The sequence below is a fragment of the Phalacrocorax carbo genome, chromosome 6 (assembly GCF_963921805.1).
Source record: "Phalacrocorax carbo chromosome 6, bPhaCar2.1, whole genome shotgun sequence".
Lineage (NCBI taxonomy): Eukaryota > Metazoa > Chordata > Aves > Suliformes > Phalacrocoracidae > Phalacrocorax > Phalacrocorax carbo.
This window is the reverse complement of record NC_087518.1, coordinates 42,978,017-43,000,117: the sequence shown is the minus strand read 5'-3', so window position 1 is coordinate 43,000,117 and position 22,101 is coordinate 42,978,017. Positions and strand designations below refer to the sequence as shown.

The 22,101-nt window shown below is 38.7% G+C and overlaps 1 protein-coding gene across 9 annotated transcripts in view; it reads left to right on the top strand.

Moving 5' to 3' along the window:
- NFIA (nuclear factor I A) overlaps positions 1-22,101 on the top strand; it is a 256,557-nt gene that overhangs the window by 191,480 nt on the left and 42,976 nt on the right. For 4 of the 9 annotated variants that reach the window (XM_064454943.1, XM_064454942.1, XM_064454944.1 and 1 more), the window contains 3 exons: positions 2,168-2,254; positions 3,283-3,321; positions 11,998-12,126. The exons of 2 other annotated variants lie outside the window; for them this stretch is intronic. In XM_064454943.1, coding sequence (XP_064311013.1) covers positions 2,168-2,254; positions 3,283-3,321; positions 11,998-12,126 — 255 coding nt within the window. The remainder of the gene's footprint in view (positions 1-2,167; positions 2,255-3,282; positions 3,322-11,997; positions 12,127-22,101) is intronic. 3 more of the 9 variants (XM_064454947.1, XM_064454946.1, XM_064454945.1) reach the window with 2 other exon arrangements.

Here is a 22,101-nt window from a genome sequence, read left to right as displayed (position 1 = left end):
TCAGCAAAGGAATGAAAGGTGGTTTTTTTTTCCCCCTAAGGTATTAAAAGTTTCAAAAGATGTGCTGAAATGAAAAGGAAATAATAAGTAAAGACTGGATGGGAAGTACTGCCTCAGGACTGACTTTGTTTGTTTGCTTGTTTCCCCCAAAATCTTAATATTTTAAGTACAAGTTAATATTTTAAATCAAATAAACCTGTTTTGTGAACTAGTAAGATAATTGAAGTGTATCACACATTATTCATTTGTTTTTGTGTGAGTGCAATAAAAATTTTACAAGCTGTAATCTTTTTCTTTTAATAGAGAAAACTATGCAGAATATGTTGCTTAGAGTATTAGATAAGCTACAGTATGTTAATCAAATATTTTCGTGATACGAGGGCAGTTGAGAAAACAGTACAATTTTTGCTAATGGCACTGGTAAGTAAACGGATCTATCATTACATTGTCATGAAAAGTGACATTGAGCAGAAACACCCTGCCAATCCCTAGAAGATAAGTATTTAATGTAATTAGACAGACACTGTCTCCTTTGTTGAATGTAGCATTAATCACCCAGAGAAGTCCAACTTTATATGAAATGGCTTTTTCTGATATGTCTTTGTATTAGAAAGCTTCATACATGGTTTTGTCATGATGATGTATTTGAAGAAATTACTGCTATAGCTATACGGTTTTCCTCATGACATATCTTGTTGTTATGTGTTCCATAATATTTTTTTTTTTTTTTATTTAGCAATGTTACATTGTATAGCCATGACTTGTTCCTAAGTCTAGAAACCTACATGCATTTGGAGCTGAACCTCTTTGAAACAGTTAATGCATTGAACTTCAGAAATATAAAAGAAACACAAATAGCTTTCATTATGTTCTTGATTTCTTTCTGTGTGGTGTTAGCACAGGTTCATTGTTATGGCATAAGCAAAATGCTTCTTGCCTCAAATGTTAGTTCGTAATATCACACAAAAAAAAGAACTTCTTTCTATGAAAATCTCATTGTTAAATTGATGAAAAATGTTGCCCCCTTCCAGAATTCATTGGCACTACATTTTTTTTTCTCCTCTGTTGCTTGCAATTTGTACTGTGAAATGCTGTCTGGTTATGAACTGGTATCAACTTGAATCAGTGCACAGCTGTGTCTTCCCACCTTCTCAGTGGTGCAGAGGGCTTTGAAGGGAAAGAATAGGGTTTAGTCAAAGATGACAACGGACTTCACCAAGTAACAGGTGGAGGTCAAGTCAGTTTATTTGTTGGGATGAACAGAGTGCAGAGATGAAAAATCTTTGCCATAATAAGGTTTAGGAAGACAATGCTGACTAGTCTAAGCTTTGATTCCACCTGACAGATCCTTTTCTAGTGTTCATTACTTGATTTCACAGTTCAGGCAATTTTAAGAGGCTTAAAATTGTATTTCTGCTCTCCTCTCTAAAACTTTTTGATCACTTTCTAATTTTTGCTTTAAGTAAAGTTATAGGGATCCCTAATATATCACTCCTGCCTTTAGACTCTTACAAAGTCAATATGCCATCAAAAATGTAAGGATAAGCTTTTTTTTTTAGACCCTTACTTTTACTGTTTCTTTTTATAAATGAAATTAAAATTTCACATGTAGGCACCGATTCAATTAGAAAATCAAAACTTCAGAAAACTCCTCTGAAAGGTGGATAGTAAAATGAGCATGATGCTTAAGAAGTCACTGTTCCTGTCTGGGCATATGGGATTTTTACATTACCGGTAGAAGCATTAATGAAGCTACGCCAGCCCAGTCTGCTAAGTTTCAATCACCAAGTGCCGGTGAGCCATCCTCCATCCTGAAAGGGAATCACAGCAAGACCCCAGATAATCAGAGCAGAACGTCCTGACATTGTGTGGCAGTGCTGGGACTGCAATGACCTGTCAGCATCGTTGCATATCAATGCAGCATCACAAAGGGATTTCAGAGGGCTGAGCTTCGAGTGTGCGAGTCTCTCCTAGGTTAGCCTCCTGCCCTTCCCCTGTGCCAGCTGCTGGGAGGGGAAGGTAGGCGTTTCTCCTTTCCCACCCTTTTTCTTCCACCACCACCGCCTGCTCCCTACCTGCTGGAGTGGGCAGAACAGGAGTATCTTTAGCCATTTGCTAAAATCTTCCCCCTCAGACTTTCTATTACTTCTGCATTCATTCTTTGCAGGAAGAGGAAACTCACTGGTCAAACCCTTGGACACCAGAATAGTTGCATGCAGTTTCCCAGGGAGCCAGATAGCTCTAAAGCTTCCCAGTGAGTGACAGTTTCTCTCTTCTATTCTTCTGAAACATGTGTTTTACACATATACTGAAAAATGTTAATATCGATTTACAGCCAGATTCTTGCTTTTTTATATATATAAAATCTCCCGAAGTATATATACTTAGAGCACCTCAGCACACATGTCACTTTTTTACATAGGAAAAAGTGTTGGATGCTCTTATACACATAACATCAATGGGCTTGAAAGCTGTTAGTTCATTCAGAGTTAGTGGCAAGAAAACTGGACTTGCCAGCATGAAACTGTGAAACCTTTTTTGTGTGACTAGTAGAAATCTCATGGGGGTAGAAATCCAAAAAAAAGGGGAGGAGGGGGGTGTAAATCTGTGCATTTGGATTCGAGTGTCTTCAATACCATGATATCAGCTTTGTCCTAGAAGTCCTTGAATCACTGGAGGCTGGGAGAGTGTTTTGGAGAATTACCACTGTATGCTTTCCCTGGTCTTTTACTCTTTTCTAGGCATCCATTAGTTACCACTGTCAGAGAGAGGATACTGGGCTAGGTGGATCCCCGTAATCTGATTTGGCATGGCTATTTTTCTGTGTTCCTAAGCTCATGAGATCAAGTTATGTAGGATTATTTCATAATGCCAGAGCAGCAGTTTCTGAGGTTCGACAAAGCTATCTAGCAAAGTGTCTAATAAAAGAAAAATCCTGTCCCATACTGTAGCTTTCTTGGTCCAGTGAAGCAGCATCCTCATGCATACAAATCTTGTAAAGTTATTTCTGATAGCTCCCTCTGTCCCTTCTTTTTTGTAAGCTAAAGTGCCATTTTCCTTTTTACAACTTAATTGAACCTAAATGCACCCATTTTCTGCAATGTGGTATTTTGGTAATTTTACTATTTTCTCGTAAGTTTTCCCTTAAACAAACTGAAAGCTTCCCCTTTATCACTTCACTGGGCCAAGATTTCACACAGTATCCTGCTTGCTACAAAATATGATAGTGTTCTCTCTCACCTTGTTTCTTTTTTCTTCTTTTACTTTCTTTTATAAAATTAGGATATCTAAGAAATCCCGAACACCGTGGAGCACTACATGGTGGGTGTGCTTATTCAAACAATGCCAATGCTCTTGTTCTCGGTGCAGTCATTTTGTGTTGGTTGGGGGGATGTACCAGGTGTCCCTCTCACATGGGTTCTCCAGTGTCTAGTAAGGAAAGAGCTCGTGCCGAGCACTTTGCCAGAGTGACAGCACTGGAGGGAGCACTTACTTGTTACCTCTGCCCTTCCCATGCCTGTTTTCATGAAACTTGCAGGGACTTTCTCCCCGTGAGTTCTCTGCCTCTCTGTCAGATGTGTTTTAAATTGCTCAGCAGATGAGAGAGGTGTTGGGCAGATCATGCAAGCAGACCTGCAGACGGCATGGTCATACGTGGCTCCTCTGGAAAGGATACCAAAGCCGAACCGCTGTGCTCTGCCTTCTCTGCGATGGAACATTTTATTTTTTCCAGGGGGATTCTTTGTTCCTCCCAGAATCCTAAAGCCATTGGGAATGCAGAAAAACAAGGCTGATTTCACCTATCTGATACCACCTGCCTGAGAACCGATCTGTTGGAAAGCAGTTTAAGTCTCTGCTGCCTGGGAGCTTCCAAGCCTTCCCCAGGAGCTGATGGTGGCAGGTCCGCAGTGCCATTCTAGCAGGCGCTCACCAGCATACAACTGGCAATGGACGCTTCCAGTAAAAAAGCACAGCAGCTGTAGGTCAGGAAAAAACAAATTGTTTTTCCTGTTATGGAGAAATGACTATTCAATCCTGTGACTGTCTAACCTGGGCAGTCATATGGTAAAGACACCAAGAACCACTGGCAGCAATACATAACAGTTCCATGAGTACACTCTTGACCTGTCAAATTATAAATCCATTTCAGTTTGGTATGATGTACATTAATTCAATTTGCAACTCTTTCTTTCTTGGGAATAATGTATCAGCTCTTCACCTCAAATTGTGTAGAAATCAGGTGACTTTACAGTACATGGTAAATTACCTGAGCTATTTTCAATCCTGACCACAGGTCTTTTATTAATTAAAACGTATGTTCAATGGCAGTGGAGACTTCAAAACTAATATTAACACCAAACTTAGTCTTTTCATCATAAAAGTAATTTAAAAACATTTCCATGCAGTAACTGAGGTCACAGGTCCAAAAAATCTGCATATTTACCCATCTGCATCTGATGCCTTTAGTGTTTAGCAGCCATCATTATTACATATAGCCTGGATAACCAATGATATTTGACAACATGCAAGTAATGAGCAAATTATTTTCGAGAAAATAATTTTTAAAAAACCTGCAAATTTGACTCCATTCTCTTCAGTTACTAAAATTCCCTTTAGTATCACTTGCAATTTAGCATCCATATGCATCTCAGGAAGATATAGTTGAAACATAAATCTATTCTGGGTGTTTTACTTGCAAAAATATCATACCTCAGCTATAATCATATGCAAAGACTTTTTAGAGGGCTTTGTAAATGCCATCCAAATTTATGATGGCATTTTTTTGCCTTACAGCTATAGATGTTCCATCCCCAAAGCACCCACATAAAGGTATATTCTCCTACGGATGGCTGCAGTTTGTCCCTGCTGCTATATCTAATCTGCCAAGTATGCTGAAAAACTCTCAAATAACATTTGAAATTAAACAAATGTAGTCATGAATTTTAAATTATGAGATGTCTGAAGACGTCATTAGAAATTTTGTTCGTTCTTATTACAGTAGGTATTTATACAATACAAAATGAAACTGAAACTAACATTAAATCAAAGGAAAAATTATCTTGCTCTTTATTACACTTCTCATTAAAGTTTTCAAATATAAAACTCATGCAATTATATATTGAAGAAGTTGGTAATATCTTGACTACTAGTTTATTAGTTATTGAAAGAACCACTTGGACAACAAAGCAGGAACAAAGGCTATCTTAAGAGATCTAAAACAGTCCAGATGACGCTGTAAACATAGATGCAAACAGATAAGATAATACACTTTATGGGAACATTTAAGGCAGATTTTAATGGAGTAGGGTTTTAAAATAATTATGAATCTTGCATTGCTCAGTTTTAAAGTTCTGTAGACAAGATTTTCCATTGGTATAAGCTGATATTTCTCCTTTGTAAATAAGGCAGTTCTCGTTTACAAAGGAGAAACTTCAACCTTCTTTTTCCTAAGTGACATCAGAATTTTGATTCTAACTTGAATTATCATTTTTGGCTAAAAATTGCTGAGGAGTCCAAAAGCATTTAAAACCTAAAGCCATTGAATCCATTTAATGCGCCTTTGGCACCTCACTCTCTCAGTCCTTTTTGAACATTCTGGTCCTCATTTTAATCAATCTCTTTTTATTAAGTTCTTTGGCTCATTTACTTGTACGTGCATTTGCTTTATTTTATTTGGAACATTTCTTTTGTAGTGTCTTGAAAAAGAGTTGTGACATTTCTTTTGGATAGCTTCTTAAGTATCTGGCAGTCACCTATGATACAATGTTGATGGATATGGATAGATTAGCTCTGTTTTCCTGATGATCTGTCAGATGTTGAGTTCTGAGGAAACTGGTTGTGTGTGTTGGTGATGCATATGCAGTAGTTTGATAAGTGGCTAGAGGGGGAGCTTTCATTTTTCTCCTGTAAAATCACTGTTTATTAAGCTGGATTTAGTCTTGTGAAGCGAGGTACCCACTGGCAGGTAGTTAATCAGTGATCATGGTAACTCAGAATGTGACCAGGGGAGCGAGTATCCATTCAGAACATAGAAACTAAAGAGCATTTCATTAGGATGAGTGGATTTCCATCTGCATTGTATTTTGTGTATACTGGAGCAACTAATACAGTAAACTGATGGATGGCAGTTATGATCATATCTCAGCTGATGACAAATAAAGTTTGCTCAGCACTAAGTAGAACAAGCTTACTATGATTGACATTAGTATAGACATCAAGATTTCAAGAAGCTTGAAATTAAGAATCCCCCAGGAAATAAAGCAGCTGATCAGCATTTCTGTTGATACTGATTTCAGTGAAATTGGTGGAATAATTTGCACAGAAGGATGAAAATTCCTTGAAAAATTCTTCCCATATACCAGTTTTTTCTTCAACAGCCAACTTATTTTTCTGCATCATCTATTTGTTCTGCATGTTGTTGAGGTCACAGTCCACCTGCTAATATCTGAGCTTCTGTGATTCCTTTTCATAGTGCCCCTTGAGAATGAAGATCCAAACAATATTTCATTCATAGCTTTTGTTACGAAATATCCATCAAGAGTCTAGTGGCAGAGGGCTACTGGGAATATTGGGGCAATTATCCAAAAGTCGTCTTTGGAGATTAATATTAGCTGGTCTACCAATCTGGTTAAATTGAGACGGAGTTATTGTTTAAGATGTGTGCAGTTAGAACAATGTTAGTAATTAATCGAACAAAATTGGATGGATATACAGATATAGATACAGATAGAGCTATAGATTTGCAGAGGAGGGGAACTGTTCTCCTCTTACACTGCTGTGTCTGCATTCACTCCATCAAAGTTAATCCTAATTTCAGTACCTCTGTTAGTAAGGTGCACAGGTACGTGGAAAATAGGTTCATAGATATTTATTTGTTCTGGGAAGCATTTGTGCATTCAATTCTCATGCATCATTTTCTGGTCCATTTAAATATATATCAGCCTCATACATGAAAATTTGAAGATCTTTAGCTGTACTCAAGGAAGACTTTTATGTGGTGCGTTTCTAGTACTGGCAAACATAAGGAGGTAGAGGAATTAAAATCATCACAATGCTCCAGTGCCCCTTAGAAGATGAGGAACATGAAGTATTCCTGTGCATTCACTGATAAAACTTGGGCTGGAGGTTTGCGAAGTGCAGAGTTTTGGAAAGTCTTACTGCGGGACTTCAACATCCGTGCAATGGCTCCAGTAACAAGAGTCTCTCAAGGACAAGGATCCCATTTACGCTTGCATTATGCATTGAGCAGAAGGGTGTGATGCATGATGTGGAATGAACAAAATAACTTGTGTGTTTAGGGAAATGCCAAATTAATGAAAATTCAGAAAGCTCTAATGTTGAAAAGGCACACAAATTCCTTGATAGAAATATAATGCTGCTAACAGTTTCAAGATTATTGTTGTCTGAATTTTCTGCTTATTGTGTACGGCAATTAAAATTCTTTTCAACTGAAAAACCAATGTCATATTAATATTTCCTTTTGGAAAAAAATACGAAAGTACACATCTTGTTCCATTTAGCACCATCATGGTCTTTGATCTTGTTTCCTCTGTCCAGTGAAAGAAACACATTCATGTTAATGGGAGCAGGCTAAGACCATATATGTTTGGCATACATATACAATCAAATGAACTCAAGTACAGTAAGTTAAAGTAGCACACCCACTCAGACTTCCGTCTGTGTTTTATGCCACAAATCCCTTTATTTTCTTTTTTATTTAGCAATTAACTTTTCCATTTATTCTGTAGTTAAAAGCTACCCTAAGATGAAAATAGACTAAGTCTGATTTTCTTCTCTGGCACTCTAAATAACATCGAGAGGAGACTCAGACATGAATTATGAAATCTGTGTTTCCTAAAAGTGCCAGGTGTGACTGATTTGGATGACAGTCCTGTACACAGAATAGTAAGAAACACTTTTAAACCCCACCTGGGTTACCCATCCATGGTGTTCTGGCTGTTCTTGTTTATTCCTTGCTCAGAGCAGATGGATAGAAAGAGGCAGGGAACGGGGAGGATCCTTGGCTCCATTCCCTATTCACCGTCCAGCACAGCTGAGAAGGATTGGGGGATATTGCAATTTGTTGCTGCCCTGCACCAGAGAGGAGACAGAGGAGAGTCAGGGCTCAGAGGTGTCCTTGTGAGTTGGCACTACCCCTTCACTGGGGCCATGTGAAGTGCTGAAATCTGGTCTTCAGTGCAGTAGTCCCCAGTATTCATCAGCTCTCAGGAACAATGATGAGGAAAGCCGTGCAAGGCAGCACCATCCTCCCTGGGCTCTGCCCAGGGTAGCTTCAGTTTTAACTTTTTCATTTGCTGCATCCCTGAGCAACACAGGAGGGGAGGCTGCAGACTGGGGACCACTGAACGTGATGAAACTCATTAGGTATGAAACAGAAGATCTTTAAAACTAGCCAAGAGTCTCAAACATGGGTGCCAAAATTAAACACCTAATTCCATATTTAGTCATTTGTCTTAGTTCCTGCCTTACAGTTGTTAATATACACCATGCCATCTCATAGGTGGTCTGATGTTCCTGCCACCAGGCACCTACAGTGCTAACTCAAATGTTGAGACTGCTTACCTAAAAGTGAGACTTGTCATGTCAGGTTTAAATTTTTCTGGGTGATTAAACCTGAGTTCCCTCGCTCTCAGGGCCAGAAAGGAGCTTTGATAGAATGACCAGCATTGTAACATATGGCTTAGCAAGGGGGGAAAAAAAGAAAATTAGTATTAGAAATGGATGGACTAAAGAATACGCAGGATATATCAGGCACATTAACCAAACATATGGTGCTAAATGAGATTTTTTTTAAAAATGCAAAAAAATTGACATTCCTGGCAGTCTCAAGGATAATGTGACATGGCTGTGATAAATTTAGAAGAATGGGACATATTTTGGCTTGTTCTTGGAAACCTTTTTCTTGCATGCCGACTGTATTTCTTCTTTTATTAACCCATTCAAAGAATGTTTGAATTTTGCTGCTAGAGCACCATGCTAGCGCAACACAAAATGTGAATGATGCTAATTGCTTTGCACTGCCTAACTTTCTGTCATACCCTCCTCTCTTAAAGGACAAAACATGCTTTGGAAATGAGCTGGCAAGCTCATCTTATTCTTTCTCTTGGTCAATATTAAGTGATGTAATTAAGCTCCTGTTTGCATATTCTTCTGAACTAGGAAGCAGCCATTTTTTTCTTGAGATCTGATGGATATCATCACTCAAAATAAAATGTGTCAGTATAAACCTCAAACAAAATAAAAACACGGTAGAGTTGAACTGTTCCAAACCAATACATTTCAAAATGCCCTGAAATAAATGAACAAAGTAGTGATAATAATGGCAATCAGAATGATAATAACAAAAGTAGGAACCAATTACTAGTGTTTCAATTTGTCTTTCTACTCAATTTTATGACATAGTGATACATTAAAATCTCTATTTTCACATGAAAACAGCTGTCTCAACCTTACAAAATCCATCCCCATATGAATGTGACACTGCTCAGCATTGCCGCAGTGCAAGGTTATTCATCAGTTTTGTTGTAGCTCCTCAAGTTGCAGGGTTTGGACACAATCACACCAACTTTCTATAGCTTTAAACCATATACCACTGTTCTCTCTGCCCCTTCCCTCTACCATGGTTCAGATGAGGCAAGCAGGTTTTTTACCACATGGGTAAAAGAATAGCTCCTTAACTTTCTCAGAAGCCTTATTTTCTTTCCCATAACCCTGAAGAGGGTATGCAGCTAGAGGATATGGGGGAAAGCAGGTTGTTCATGAGCCAGAATCACATGGTCCATAGACTTGAGATCCTGCTCCTTCCACGACCTCTGTTGCTTGCCCAGGGCACAGGTATTCCTGTCCCCTCCTGGATCTCTGCTTATAGGCTGTGCAACCGTCAGCTGCGTGCAGGGCCTTGTGCCTCCCCGCAAGAGCACGACCTTGCAGTTAAAGCAGCTCACAAGCACTTTTACTGTGATAATCCCTGTGCATAGTCACTTGTTCTGTCCATGATATTTTGTACTTAGAAGGGTGGAGCCTGCGATGTTAAAACCAGCCTTGGGGGCAAACCTAGCCCCTTCCACAGCCCAGCACAGAAGAGATGTACCCATGGCCTTGCTGCCAGCAGCATAGTTCCTCTGTCCCCTCGAGCACAAATATTGCCACTGACCCTTGACTTTGTGTTTAGGGCTGGGGTTGACGCTTATTTAGTGTTTTCATTCCCAGTTCCTCTATCGTAGGGAAATAGGGTCGACAGCACCATTGCTTCTTTTGAGTATCCTTGTCCTGAATATGGGCACTCAAACACAGAGCAATAACTAAGTTACATCCCAACATGCCATTTGAGCAGAAATTCAGCAGGCTGCATTGGAATATTTCATTGAAATACCTTAGTTCAGTCTCTGTTTCTCTCTTACCCCCAAACCAAACCAACTCTTTTTGCTTTTGTCCCTACTCCGAAGTCCTAAAGACCAATATGAAAAAAAACCACAAACCCACCAACCCACTATTTTTCTAGCACAATAGTCTGTCAGTTCTAAACGTTTATTTTTAAAAGATTAAGTGTGTAACCTTTCTTGCTCTGAGGAAAAAGCCACCACAACAGCAACCCTTTTGTAGCAAACACTTTCAAGAAAGCAAGCTGCAAGTACAACACTGGAACTCTAACCACTCCCTTACTTTATTTAACTTTCTGAAATATATACTGCAAAACCTTACTGAAACCATTAAGACCCCAGCAGTGCAGCGTATAAAGTACAATAATGCTCCTGCATATTGCAATCAACATCCCAGGGACTATAAAACGAGTGTTATTAAATATAAAGTTAATAATTATTGTCCAGAGATAATATTGTCCAGGCCTCTCTCTTTTTAACAATTAAATTCTATAAAATACAGAGTTGGAAATAAGGTTGAATGAATTTGCTAGTGGAAGTTCAACTTCCACATTATCTGATATTTTGCTTTTGTACCTGAAACATCAACTATTCTGCACCTTTGTTTTGCTATATCCCTACGGATATGTAAAATGTCTGATGTACTGTATATACTGTAAATTATGTGTTTTCAGAGTATGTGCAGATAATCAGAATACCCGTATGTCTCTACAACTGTAAAAATATAGAGAATAATAGACACACATGGATATTCTTCATCTATATTCTGTAATATTCTTTTATCCAAGCATAAATCATATGCAGAAAAGGCACTATATTCATTCCACTAATTTCTTCAGTGCCACAGGCTTGATATGATATCAACAGGAGTTATTCTTACAGAGTATAACAAACTGGTCATATTAGCGTTACACCATTTCTGCCTGTCCATGGTATAGGTTTCACCCAATGGCAGCTTAACTCTGATTTTCATTGGAAGCCTTTGATATAGTTCAAGGGCATAATAACAACTCTGAACTAATTCCGGTGTGGCTTCTAATATCAAGACACAAATACCATTCACCCTTTAAAAAAACTGGAAAGCAAAAGGGAACCACATAAATATATTACTTTCAAATACCTTTGAAGTCAAGAGAGTAAGGAAAGGCAGAGTTTGAACTCAGGAAACTTTATTCTCTAGTTGTGCCTTGAGTCGTGCAGCACATTTAAAGATCCATTTGCAATAATCTACTAAACCAGTGAGTGAAAGACAGAACTCATAAAAAGCCTGTAAAAATCCAAATGCTCCAGCTATTACAGATTTCTAAAAATAAAGCAGAGTAGGTTTCAGTAGCAATAATAAGCTGCATCTTATCCATATTTCAGATTTAAAAGAAAAATATGGCTGCCTTTTAGTACTCATTTCTCAGAGCAAACCATGGCCACTTCTTCCTCAAAAAAGACCACAAATAAAGGTGAGCTTTCAGCTCGCTGTTGTATTCCATTTCCTTTGTCCTTTAAGTTTATCTAGCTGCTTCTGCACCCACTTTCACAATGCATAGGCTGTCGTTCCATGACCTAGCATTATTAAATTGCACTTATCAATCATTCTTGCCAGGAATGCCATCGCCAACTACATTAAAGAAGTCAGAGAAGTCTGGTTTCAGCAGTCCCTCGCCTTCGCAGACCTCCTCCCTTGGAACGGCTTTCACACAGCACCATCGACCTGTCATTACAGGACCCAGAGGTGAGGCCTAACCCAAGAGCCCCCAGGCAGCTTAAACATTAGCCACGGCACCTAGTGTCCATCCCAGCGCCTTTCCACAGAAAGTCATCGCCACAAGTGACCCACCCAGTGAGAGGCTGTACTTCAAAAGCTTGATAAACGGAGGTTTTAGTTGTCAAGACTTGCATTTGGTTTTGCTAGGCTGGGCTTTTTGGTAAAACGCACGATGACCATTCAACAGTGCCTAAGGTGGAAATGCTGGTTTCTGGGGGCTTTGGGTTTTTATTTGAAGAGGGTGGGGAAAGAGGCAGAATGTGTTACACAGAGCGTCTTCTCCTTGTGTCATTGCATAACAGATTCAGTCTAACTGTTGGAGATAGGGACCCATCACTCACTTCTGAACCACACCTGTCTTCCACCACTATGGCTTTGTTTCTGCCAGTCATTTAGTGCTCATGTTGTTGGTATTAGTGTGCTGAAGAACCGCCTTGTTAGGGGACTTCTTTGAAGTTGGTTCCTGCAATGCTTTGGCTGGTTTTCTTCACAGTACTCTTCTGACTGACTGACTTTCCAAGTAAAAAAGAGGTCCTCTGGGTTTAGATGGGCTTATACATTTTTTGTTAGAAAGATGCATTTGCATTTAGCCTAGAAAACTAAATGCAATACTCAGTTCACATTTGAAAAGGAACTCACTTGGGCGTAGTAATATACACAAATGAACAAATCTTCTTACAAACCTCATTGGAAGATATAAAAATATGAATGAATGGTTGTGAGATGTTTCTTTCTGCTATGAAATTTTGTCTCATTTAGAGAAGATTTTTAAGGAATTGGTGGAATGGTGAACCATAAAAAGACATATTAGCAATTCATACTAGAAATTATTTTGAAATGTCTCTTTGGCATTAGTGTGGTTTTACTGAGGGCAGCATAGACTAGGAGGAGCCTCTTTGCACAGTCCAGGTGATGCAGTGTGAAGTAGTGAAATTGCTCTAAGTTGAAGCGAGGTCAGAATTGCACTTCTTGGTTATCTGTGCTTTGTTAAATCTACTTATTGTAGTTTGATTTGTTGTGTTTAATCCCATAAAAATTATTACCCTTAGACACATCTAGATCCTCAGAAGATATTTAGGCATCTAAGTTCTATGCAGATTTCCCTTGAAATTTGGGTCTGAGCTTTCTGGCAAATATATCTTCTTTTAAAAGCCGTGATAATTGGTGATATAAGTATTAATAATATGAATGTTCCATTAACATTATATTCAGTGCAACATCAGTGGATGTGCACTATCTTGTAGAAGTTCAGCCTTCTAGATTGGAGTCATTAATTGATCAGTTAATAGGCCTTTATGTATTTAGTTATGTTTTACCTCACACTTACTTTTTAAGATCATTGAATGCCTTTTTCTGCCCCTGTTTAGACCTTTCGTATTTTGGATTTTTGTGTGGTTGAGAGAGGAAATGTATCATGGTGAGGTCTTATTTACATCTCATCTACAGTCTGTTTTAACAAAACTTTTTCTGTGCACCAGGAGATATCCATTGGCTATGTGAGAAGAACATTCAAAGACAGCCAAAATTTGAAAAAGTAAATACAATTATTACAGTTCCCAAATTTTGTTTGTTTGGAAGGAAATGTCTTTACTAACTCCATAAAGAAGTAACAGTTTCTTATCATCATGGTTCTTAACAGGTTAAGCAAAAACTGTTCTTCTGCAACATCATTTAGAAACATCTTCTATTTTATGCTTGTTCACAAAGTTTTATAGACTTTCAAAAAAAATCCCTCTGAATCCATCCATGGATTCTTTAAGTGTCATCATCCTGGAAATATCTTCTTCCAGGGTTCGTTCTTTTTCTTTTTGCACATTCCTCTTCAGTATTCCTCTTCCACAGCACACTGGCTGTGTTTATTTCTCTTCTACAAAAAATCATTCTGTTAGTAAAGGGTAATACACTAAGATGGATTATTTTCTGCAAATCCAGCTTTGTTCTTTATCCCATTGCCTCCAGTGTACTTTAGGACAGTAAGCAGAAGAGAGAAGCTTCTCAGGTATCAAAAGTGGCAACATAAAGAGTATAATGCAGTCACATAAGAGGATATAATCTTGGAGCAATTAATATCCACCAATAGTTACAGGAAATTGTACCTTTCTGCGGAAATGATAGGGGTAATGTAGTACACACATGTTGCATTCTCTTTGGATACATATGCATTATGTAAATGGTCAGTGACAGGTCATTCCGAGTGGTCTTCAGGAAAGTAAAAGCAGGATTTAATCTTCAGTCTGCAGAGATATTTCAGAGAAAGGAAAGTCATGAGTAAGTAGGTCACCATCAGAGTAAGTTCCTCAGCCAACTAAACGATTACAAGAAGGTTCAATCTCCTTCTGATGTTCGTATGTGCAAGTTTATCACTTGAATGTGTATATGAGATGCATGTGTAAAGCATGATCAAAATAGACAGCAGAGAAGAAGCTGTAGACTATTCGTGGCAGGTGTTGTCATTGACAACCACTAATTTATAACTTCTGAGGAATATTTCCGAATCTTTCACACACTTCCAAACATTCCTTAGACCATAGTGCACGTCTTTTGCTGGGGTATCCCAGGATACTGAGTGCCTTTCCCACTGATCTCCACAATGAGACGTTTTGGAAATAAAACTTGCTTAGAGGGGGAGTAGATCCTTAAGAGGATTTCTTAGCTATAAGGTGCTTCATTCAATGAACCAGTTGGGAAACCTCTGTTGTCATTAAATTGTCTGTACTGTACCGTGTTGTGTTGTGGAAGGCTGTGCACTAGTCTCCTATCTGTACTGGTGCTTCTGCCAGTACTCAACCCAGCTGGGCAGTAGCCAGCAGAGTATCTGAGCTGGCTGACCAAAGGACCAGATGTGCAGTGAGTGCTGGTACATGGATGCCAATGCTTCAGTGGCTCCTCAGTAGTTCCAACAGATGGTGGTAAGATCCAAGTTTCTTTGGTGATAAGCTAGCAAAGTGATTCATGGAGCCTCACTTGATGATGGCAGTTTTTTGGGCATGACTCTATGAATGCACCATATGTCTTCTCTGGACCAGTGTGGTTAGGATTCGGTGTCTGGCAGATGGTAAATTGATCACCTATAGGGTGGCTTTAACATCACTATCAGTTTTAGCATTTATTTCAAAGCATTGAAAATTCAAGCAGTTAGATCTCTGTCTCCTACACAGCATACTTTTGTTACCTGCAAGTTAGATTATTTGGTGGTCAGTGTAGCTCACCACAGTACTCCAGTATTGCAAAGCCATCATGTATTGCTGGCATCTTACAGTTTCCCAGACATTAGCCCACTTGAGCTCTTTACCAGAAAGTGAAGGATTCAAATACTATGGGTGACAGCAGTATTTACATAAGTGGTTTTAGGCTTCCATGTATTGCTACTTACACTCTAGCAACTTTATATCTGGAGCTGGCTGAAACGTTAAATTGACCACGATCTTGTAAACTGAGGATATACAGCAGCCTGTGCTGTTGAGCATTCAAGCATTTCCACAGAATGACAGCATAGATCCTGCAAGCCAAAAAGCAAGGAAGAAAAGGCAAGGAAAGAAAAGAAAAAAAAAAGAATGAGATGGTATGTTAGGAAGATAAATGAAGGAGAAACAAAATTACAAGAAACAAGAAATACAGCACAAAGAGAAGAACCCAAGGAAGTGGGTGAGTGAGCAGAAAGAGAAGAAGGGATGAACGTCAACTAGTGGAGTGGTTCCTATTATGTTAATATCCTCCATAATAAGCATTACCATTGAGATTTTAATCAGTACATGGCCTACCAGGGAAACTCTGCAGGATAGTATTCTCTGTTCGTGCCAAAGTGGCAAAAACTTTGTGTCACATATCTGGGAAGACATTGTGCCCTTCTCTATCAAAATTCCCCACAGGGTCACCAAAATATCAGTGCCTGTTAACTGTCCTACCAGCCAGCTTCAAGTGAATCAAAGTGGTAATTCCTGCTAACTTGCTCCAGAGCTACACAGTGTAAAAGGACATTTTGTAATATCCTATTCTGTACAACTATCTGTGGCTGCTCCTTAATGCTGTCAGCTGGCACACTAGTGTATCCTTCTAATTCCCTTTGCATTTTGACAAAAACAAAGCAGTGAAAGTTCATTCTCATACAGACGCCTCAGATCAGGGGATGGTAATGTAAGACAGTCAAAAGATGAGAACGCCGCACCAAAGGATAAGAAAGTTGAGCAGAAATAATAAATAGCGTAAGACTGACCAACAGATGAGCATTGCGCTTGCAACAGTGAAAAGCAGCGCTCCAGTTTATAATGTCAGGATAGCTGACTGTGTAGGTGAAGATTTTTATTTTCTCCACTCACTTTGAAATAATATGATGCTGAAGGAAAAACAGTTGCTTAACAGATGGCCTCAAGGTCAGGGTTTAGTAATTACTAGATACCCTACCCAAACTGCCATCTACTCCCATATCCCAGGCAGGGGATGGCAGAGAGGAAGGCTTGCAAATGGTTAAAGCTTCAGCTAAACAAAAGTCAGGAACCGTGTAATTAAAACTCTACCTTTGTTGTATTGTAAAGAGTTAGCCTGTGACATAGGAAATATTTAAAGGAGCAGGCTGTTCAGCTAATTTGTGTGTGAGTGAACTGCTTAGACAGTCCTATCCTAAATTAACTGTAAGGCCACCCACTGAGATTGCCTCATAAAGGGCCATGATTGCTCAGCTTCGTTTTGTATAACCGTTCAATAATTACTAGATAAATGCATAACTAAAAGCTCTATTACACTAATAATTTGTACTGAGATAGATGTGTGGGACACCATGCTGGGTTAATTTGTCATCCCTGCAGCAAACTTCTGAAGAGGGCTCTTTTGCAGAGGAATTGTGTTAATATGTTGCTCCAGTGAGGACATGTTAGAGCAACAAGATGACTTGGTCGCTTAATCTCCTAAAGAGGCAAAATGCCTGGAGGGTAAGTGCCAGAAAGAAGAATGGGGGGTGATTAACACAGTGGACCCAGATTTAAACTCATCCTGACAAAAGCAGCTGATCTAACTGAGTAAAAGAATGAAAAAGGGGAGTGTTAAAAATACTAATAGGATTTCATGCATCCCTAAAAAATAATATAAAAATTAAGTGCTGCAGGAACAAAGTATTTTACCCATGCTTTTACTGATTCTGTGTTCAGTTTCCCTGCTCTCTTTGATGTATCCATGAAGTTAAACTACATGCTTTAAACAGTGCAGTGAACTACTAATATTTTTATCTCTGCTTTATGCTAAATTCTTCTAGCTTCAGACACACACAAAAAGCACATTATTGCTTTAAATATGGAACCCATGTTTAAGCATCAGAGCTCTGGATTTTCAACCTCCTCTATTGACAGAACCATAAATCATGTTAAAGTTAAGTGAATTACTGTAGCGTGGAACTATAGCTTTAACAATGTTTATGTAGTATCAGCTTACCATCTACAGAATGAAAGGGGAAAAAAACACTGATATTAGAAATGGGAATGTGGAGTCCTATTAACTTAACAGCAATATATCACTCCAAAGTCACAGATTCCATTACCATGCCCTTTTTAGTATCAAAGCAGAATTATATCATCACACACATAAAGGTTGTGGTTTTTAAGAGAATTTACATTTCTATTGTAAACTTATCAACTGCATTTCATTATAAGAAAGACATGATATATTCTCCTAGCAGTAGTTTTTATCTTATATAGGGGAATACATCATGTGTATTAAAAACAGTAATAATATGCAAAAGTTGCCAGCATTTGATGTGAAGTAGGAGTTCTACAAATAGATTAAATTAGCGTTTTTTGACCTCTAGCTATGGTCTTGGAAGGGAGGAGTGCTTTCTATAGGTATGATTTTTATTCCTGCACTTATGTAATTACTTCTGTAGTATTCTGATCTCCCAAAGGCAGAAGAATTTTGACATGTTTTAAAACAATCTGCTTAAAATAGCTAACTTAACTGGCCCCCTGCCGATGCCAGAATCTGGAACCAGCGCTCAGTTCAGCTCTACAGGTTTTCAAAAGCAGCCTGTAATACTCACAATCCAGAGTACACCAATAAACCTTGTGCCCAAGCACAGCTTTAAGCATATTTTCCTTTTGCTAGAAACTCCGTGGGCCCTGGCGAAACATCCTTCTGCCTCCCACTTGCTACTGCAAAATCTCTTACAGAAAGAGTATTTCTGAACAAAGGGTCCAGGTGTCTTATACCACTCTTCAGAGCGGCAAAAAGGGGCTGATAGCCAGCTCTGTCTTGGAGATACCATGGGTCTGTTTTTTCAGCAGTGCTTAACTGACCACCTGCACTTGACTTCTGGAGCTGAGAGATGGATGTTCTGCAATTCCGTCCTTCTTTTTTATGTCCCTGGGCAGGAACAGATCTTCCGTACATCATATTTAGGGTATTTGTATGTATCTTGAACTGGTCAGCTTTTAATATAATATTTTTAATGTTTCATCTATGTTTGCCTATATAATGTGGAAGTAAGTATCAGCAATACCTAAATTTTACCCATGCTAGGAGGGTAAGGCCTATTTTTGTTCTCCCTCCCCGTGACTTCCCAGTCTTGTCACTGTAAATGGGAAAGCAAGACAGGATCAGTTTGACTTTAGCTCATCCACAGACCTGACAGATGTGTTACTAAACAGCCACTTTGCAGCATTATGGGACTTAAGCAATGCTTAAATTTTCCACTGATCTGAATTCCCTTCAAAGGGCTGGACCTAGGACTGGTCAGTCCTACCCTCAGCAGCTCAATATTTAAGTAGAGGCAAGCCCTTGCTAACCTGAATAAGAGATTGCTCTACGTTTATCACCCTAAAGTCTATTCCTAATGGGCAGTAAGAAAAACAGGGACTTTCAGAAACCTTTGAAAGAGTTACAGGGACGCAGCTTCCATTGAAATTCAAAAGCACTTAATGAATTCTCAGGACCTCTGCAAATCCCAGCCCAAGTTTCTTAATTATTTTTTTTCTTGTTTGGGCAACTGCTTTCATCACAAAAATCTGTGGGCTTAAAGCTATTGTTTTAGGCTTCTATTCTTTACCTCTTGTATTGTATTATACATAGAAGTGTAAGTTCCTTTCAACAAATCTGGATTATTGCCAGATCTCCTTATTAAAAAGTCACTCTTCATATTTCCGATAAACACAGCTGTTTCATGGTGTTTGAAAGCATTTCACATCAGCCAGCATGGTGGCTTAGCCAATTAGTACTCTAATATGGTCAATTTTCAGAATAAGTACCTTTGGGGTACAAAGGGTGGGATACATCTTGCATAATTTGAACTGGCACTTGCATCACTTAAATGCTAGGAGAAAGCTTACAGCATGCAGGGAGTTAAAGCAACGTAGAAGCCTGAAGTGGAAATATCTAGCAGAACAAACTGTTCTATAACATTTCCAGGGAAATGACTTTTAAAAAAATACTTTCTTAATTGTAATGAAGCCAATTATAATGGCCTCAAAAACAAGCTGATAAAAATTATCCTGTTTCATTATGATTATAATGTTACTATTTCTAGGAAGATTGATCAATGTTTAATGAGCTATTAGTAAACTAAATTATCACTTTATTGAGAAGGTATCCGAACATTGTGCCCTAGTGAAGCCAGTCCACTGTTGGCCTGATCTGATGGACTAGCCCTTGTCCCTGTGAAGGAACAGCGGTTTTGATCCTCCAGACCACTACTTATTTGAACAGGCAAGGAGTGCAGGGTGATAGTAGGCTTTTCCTGAGTGGGAGAAGAGCAACACTAAATGACCCTTTCAAAGACTTCAAATGACTTCATGAAGAAAGAAATTTCCTCCAGTCATCTGGACTTGAAGGGGTTGGCAAGGCTTTTTGGAAAAGGAGATGGAAGGTGGATGGATCAATATGTCTCCGCCATATGTTGGGCTGTGCTGGTGGAGAATCTGTCTGAGCACTGCAGGTGCGATCACAAAATCCCTTTACCACATCAGTGAGCACTCCTTGGGAGAAAGGATCCCATGCATCTTTATTAGGACTGCACCTTTGTTCCAGAAGGGTCTGAGAAGGATACTAAATATCTAAAGAAAACTATAACCTGTTTCAAATTAACTGATTCTTTATTATCTAATCATTCAGGTGAATAGAATTTGCAATTTTATCTCTCCTTCATTTGCCTTAGACATGTGAAATGCTAACCTAATCAATGAATGCAACTTACTTTATTTGTTCGTTATTGGCTACTACAAATCAAGAAGGGAAGAGACAAGACAGGCCTGCATAATCAGGCAGTTGAATTCAGCATTCTGAAAAATCCTCTTACTTCTGTGCTGCACAGCACCACAAACTCATAAAACAGTAAAAAATCCAGTATAGCACGCAACAGCTGTACTGCATAATTACTTGGCCCAATAGCAGTAGTTTTAAAATACTGGTATATCTGTTGCAGGCCACCATACATTATCATCTCATTTTCAATAAAAAGTCTGGGATGTTTCAGATGAGCTTCAATGGAATTAGAATCATGTGTTCCTTGAAATATTTATGCTTGCCTTGAGATGGAAGGATAATTCCTGCCTCCAACCCCCACACACAAATAACAGATTTAATAATGTCAGATAGTCCAACTCCTACATACTTACAGCAGGTAGAAATGAAGTTCTGATCTGGAATACACATATTTTCATAGGTTGTAGAACTTATATTTTATGTCATTTAGTGAGGTCAGTAATAAAATATAAATGTCACAGGCTGAAAGACGCCAAGAGAAATACGGTTTGGCAGCATGGAGCTGCTTAGGGATACATAAATAATAAGTCAATAAGTAAATAAATAATAGACAAAGACCTGTTTTATCTTCCATTTGAAGATCTCAAAGAATTTAGAATCACTGATTGAGACCTGTAATATCCCATCAGAAGCACATAAGTAGTAATAGCCCCTTCTTATACAAAGGAAAACTTGCATCACTCTAGGCATAGTTTTCAGACGCAATGACTTAATAATTTTTATGAAGCATTTCTGAAAATCATGACTGAAAGGGTTTTTCTGTGGTCACTTGCCCCTTTTAGAGGCAAACAGGGAAAACAGCAACCTGCTCCACTACTTCACATCCTTTAACTGATTAAAAATGTTTGTGATGATTCATATATTTGGAAGCACGGTTGTGTTCTGCAGTCAGAACTTATCTGAAAGGCCATTTTTGCATACACCACAGTTGGTTACCTCAGCACAACTATCGGAGTAACGGTCTGTATCTGAGCCAGCAGTTTTTAGATTTTAGCATTTAAATCCCTCTCTCTAGTATAAGGCAGGCACACTTGTAATGTTGATCAGTTTAGTAGTAGTAGATTCTTATCAAACAGCCATTCCTTTTGCCACTTGAGAAATTTGGTATTTCCCAGTCAGAGACTGCAAAAACAAACCTTTTGGAGATCCTTATTCCATTCGTAACTTCTAATGTTAATCAATCTACTCTGAGAAAATGAACCTAACATATCAGTATATGGCACAGGCTGAGGACTGATGCTTATTTGGTCTTGTTTCCTGGTCTTTCCCATGATCAAAGAAAGCCCTTCAAGGCTGTGCTGAGGAGTTGGCCAAGACTCCAAGGAGGAATTACTTTCTCCTTCTTGTGGCAGTTTTCCTTCCTGAATTACTGTTCATTTCTGCATTCATTTTTCTTCTCTCTCATTTTGGGAAGATCACCGACAAATGCTTTCCACTTTGTCTTCTACCTTGACATGCTGAGGAAGTCAAGGCAACAGACAAAGACCCACCACGTACATGCCTATGAGTATTTGTAATAACCATAACATGTCCTTCATATAGCAAACCAATCAAATTATTAAATGAAGAGTCATACCTTGGAAAAGCTAAATACAGTGTGGTCTCAGGCCTAGCTTTGAATTTCCACATATTCCCTGGGTACAATTTTTTTCTTCTTCTTGTTTAATTGAAATAGCATTTCTGTCTCCTTTTCATTCAGCGGAA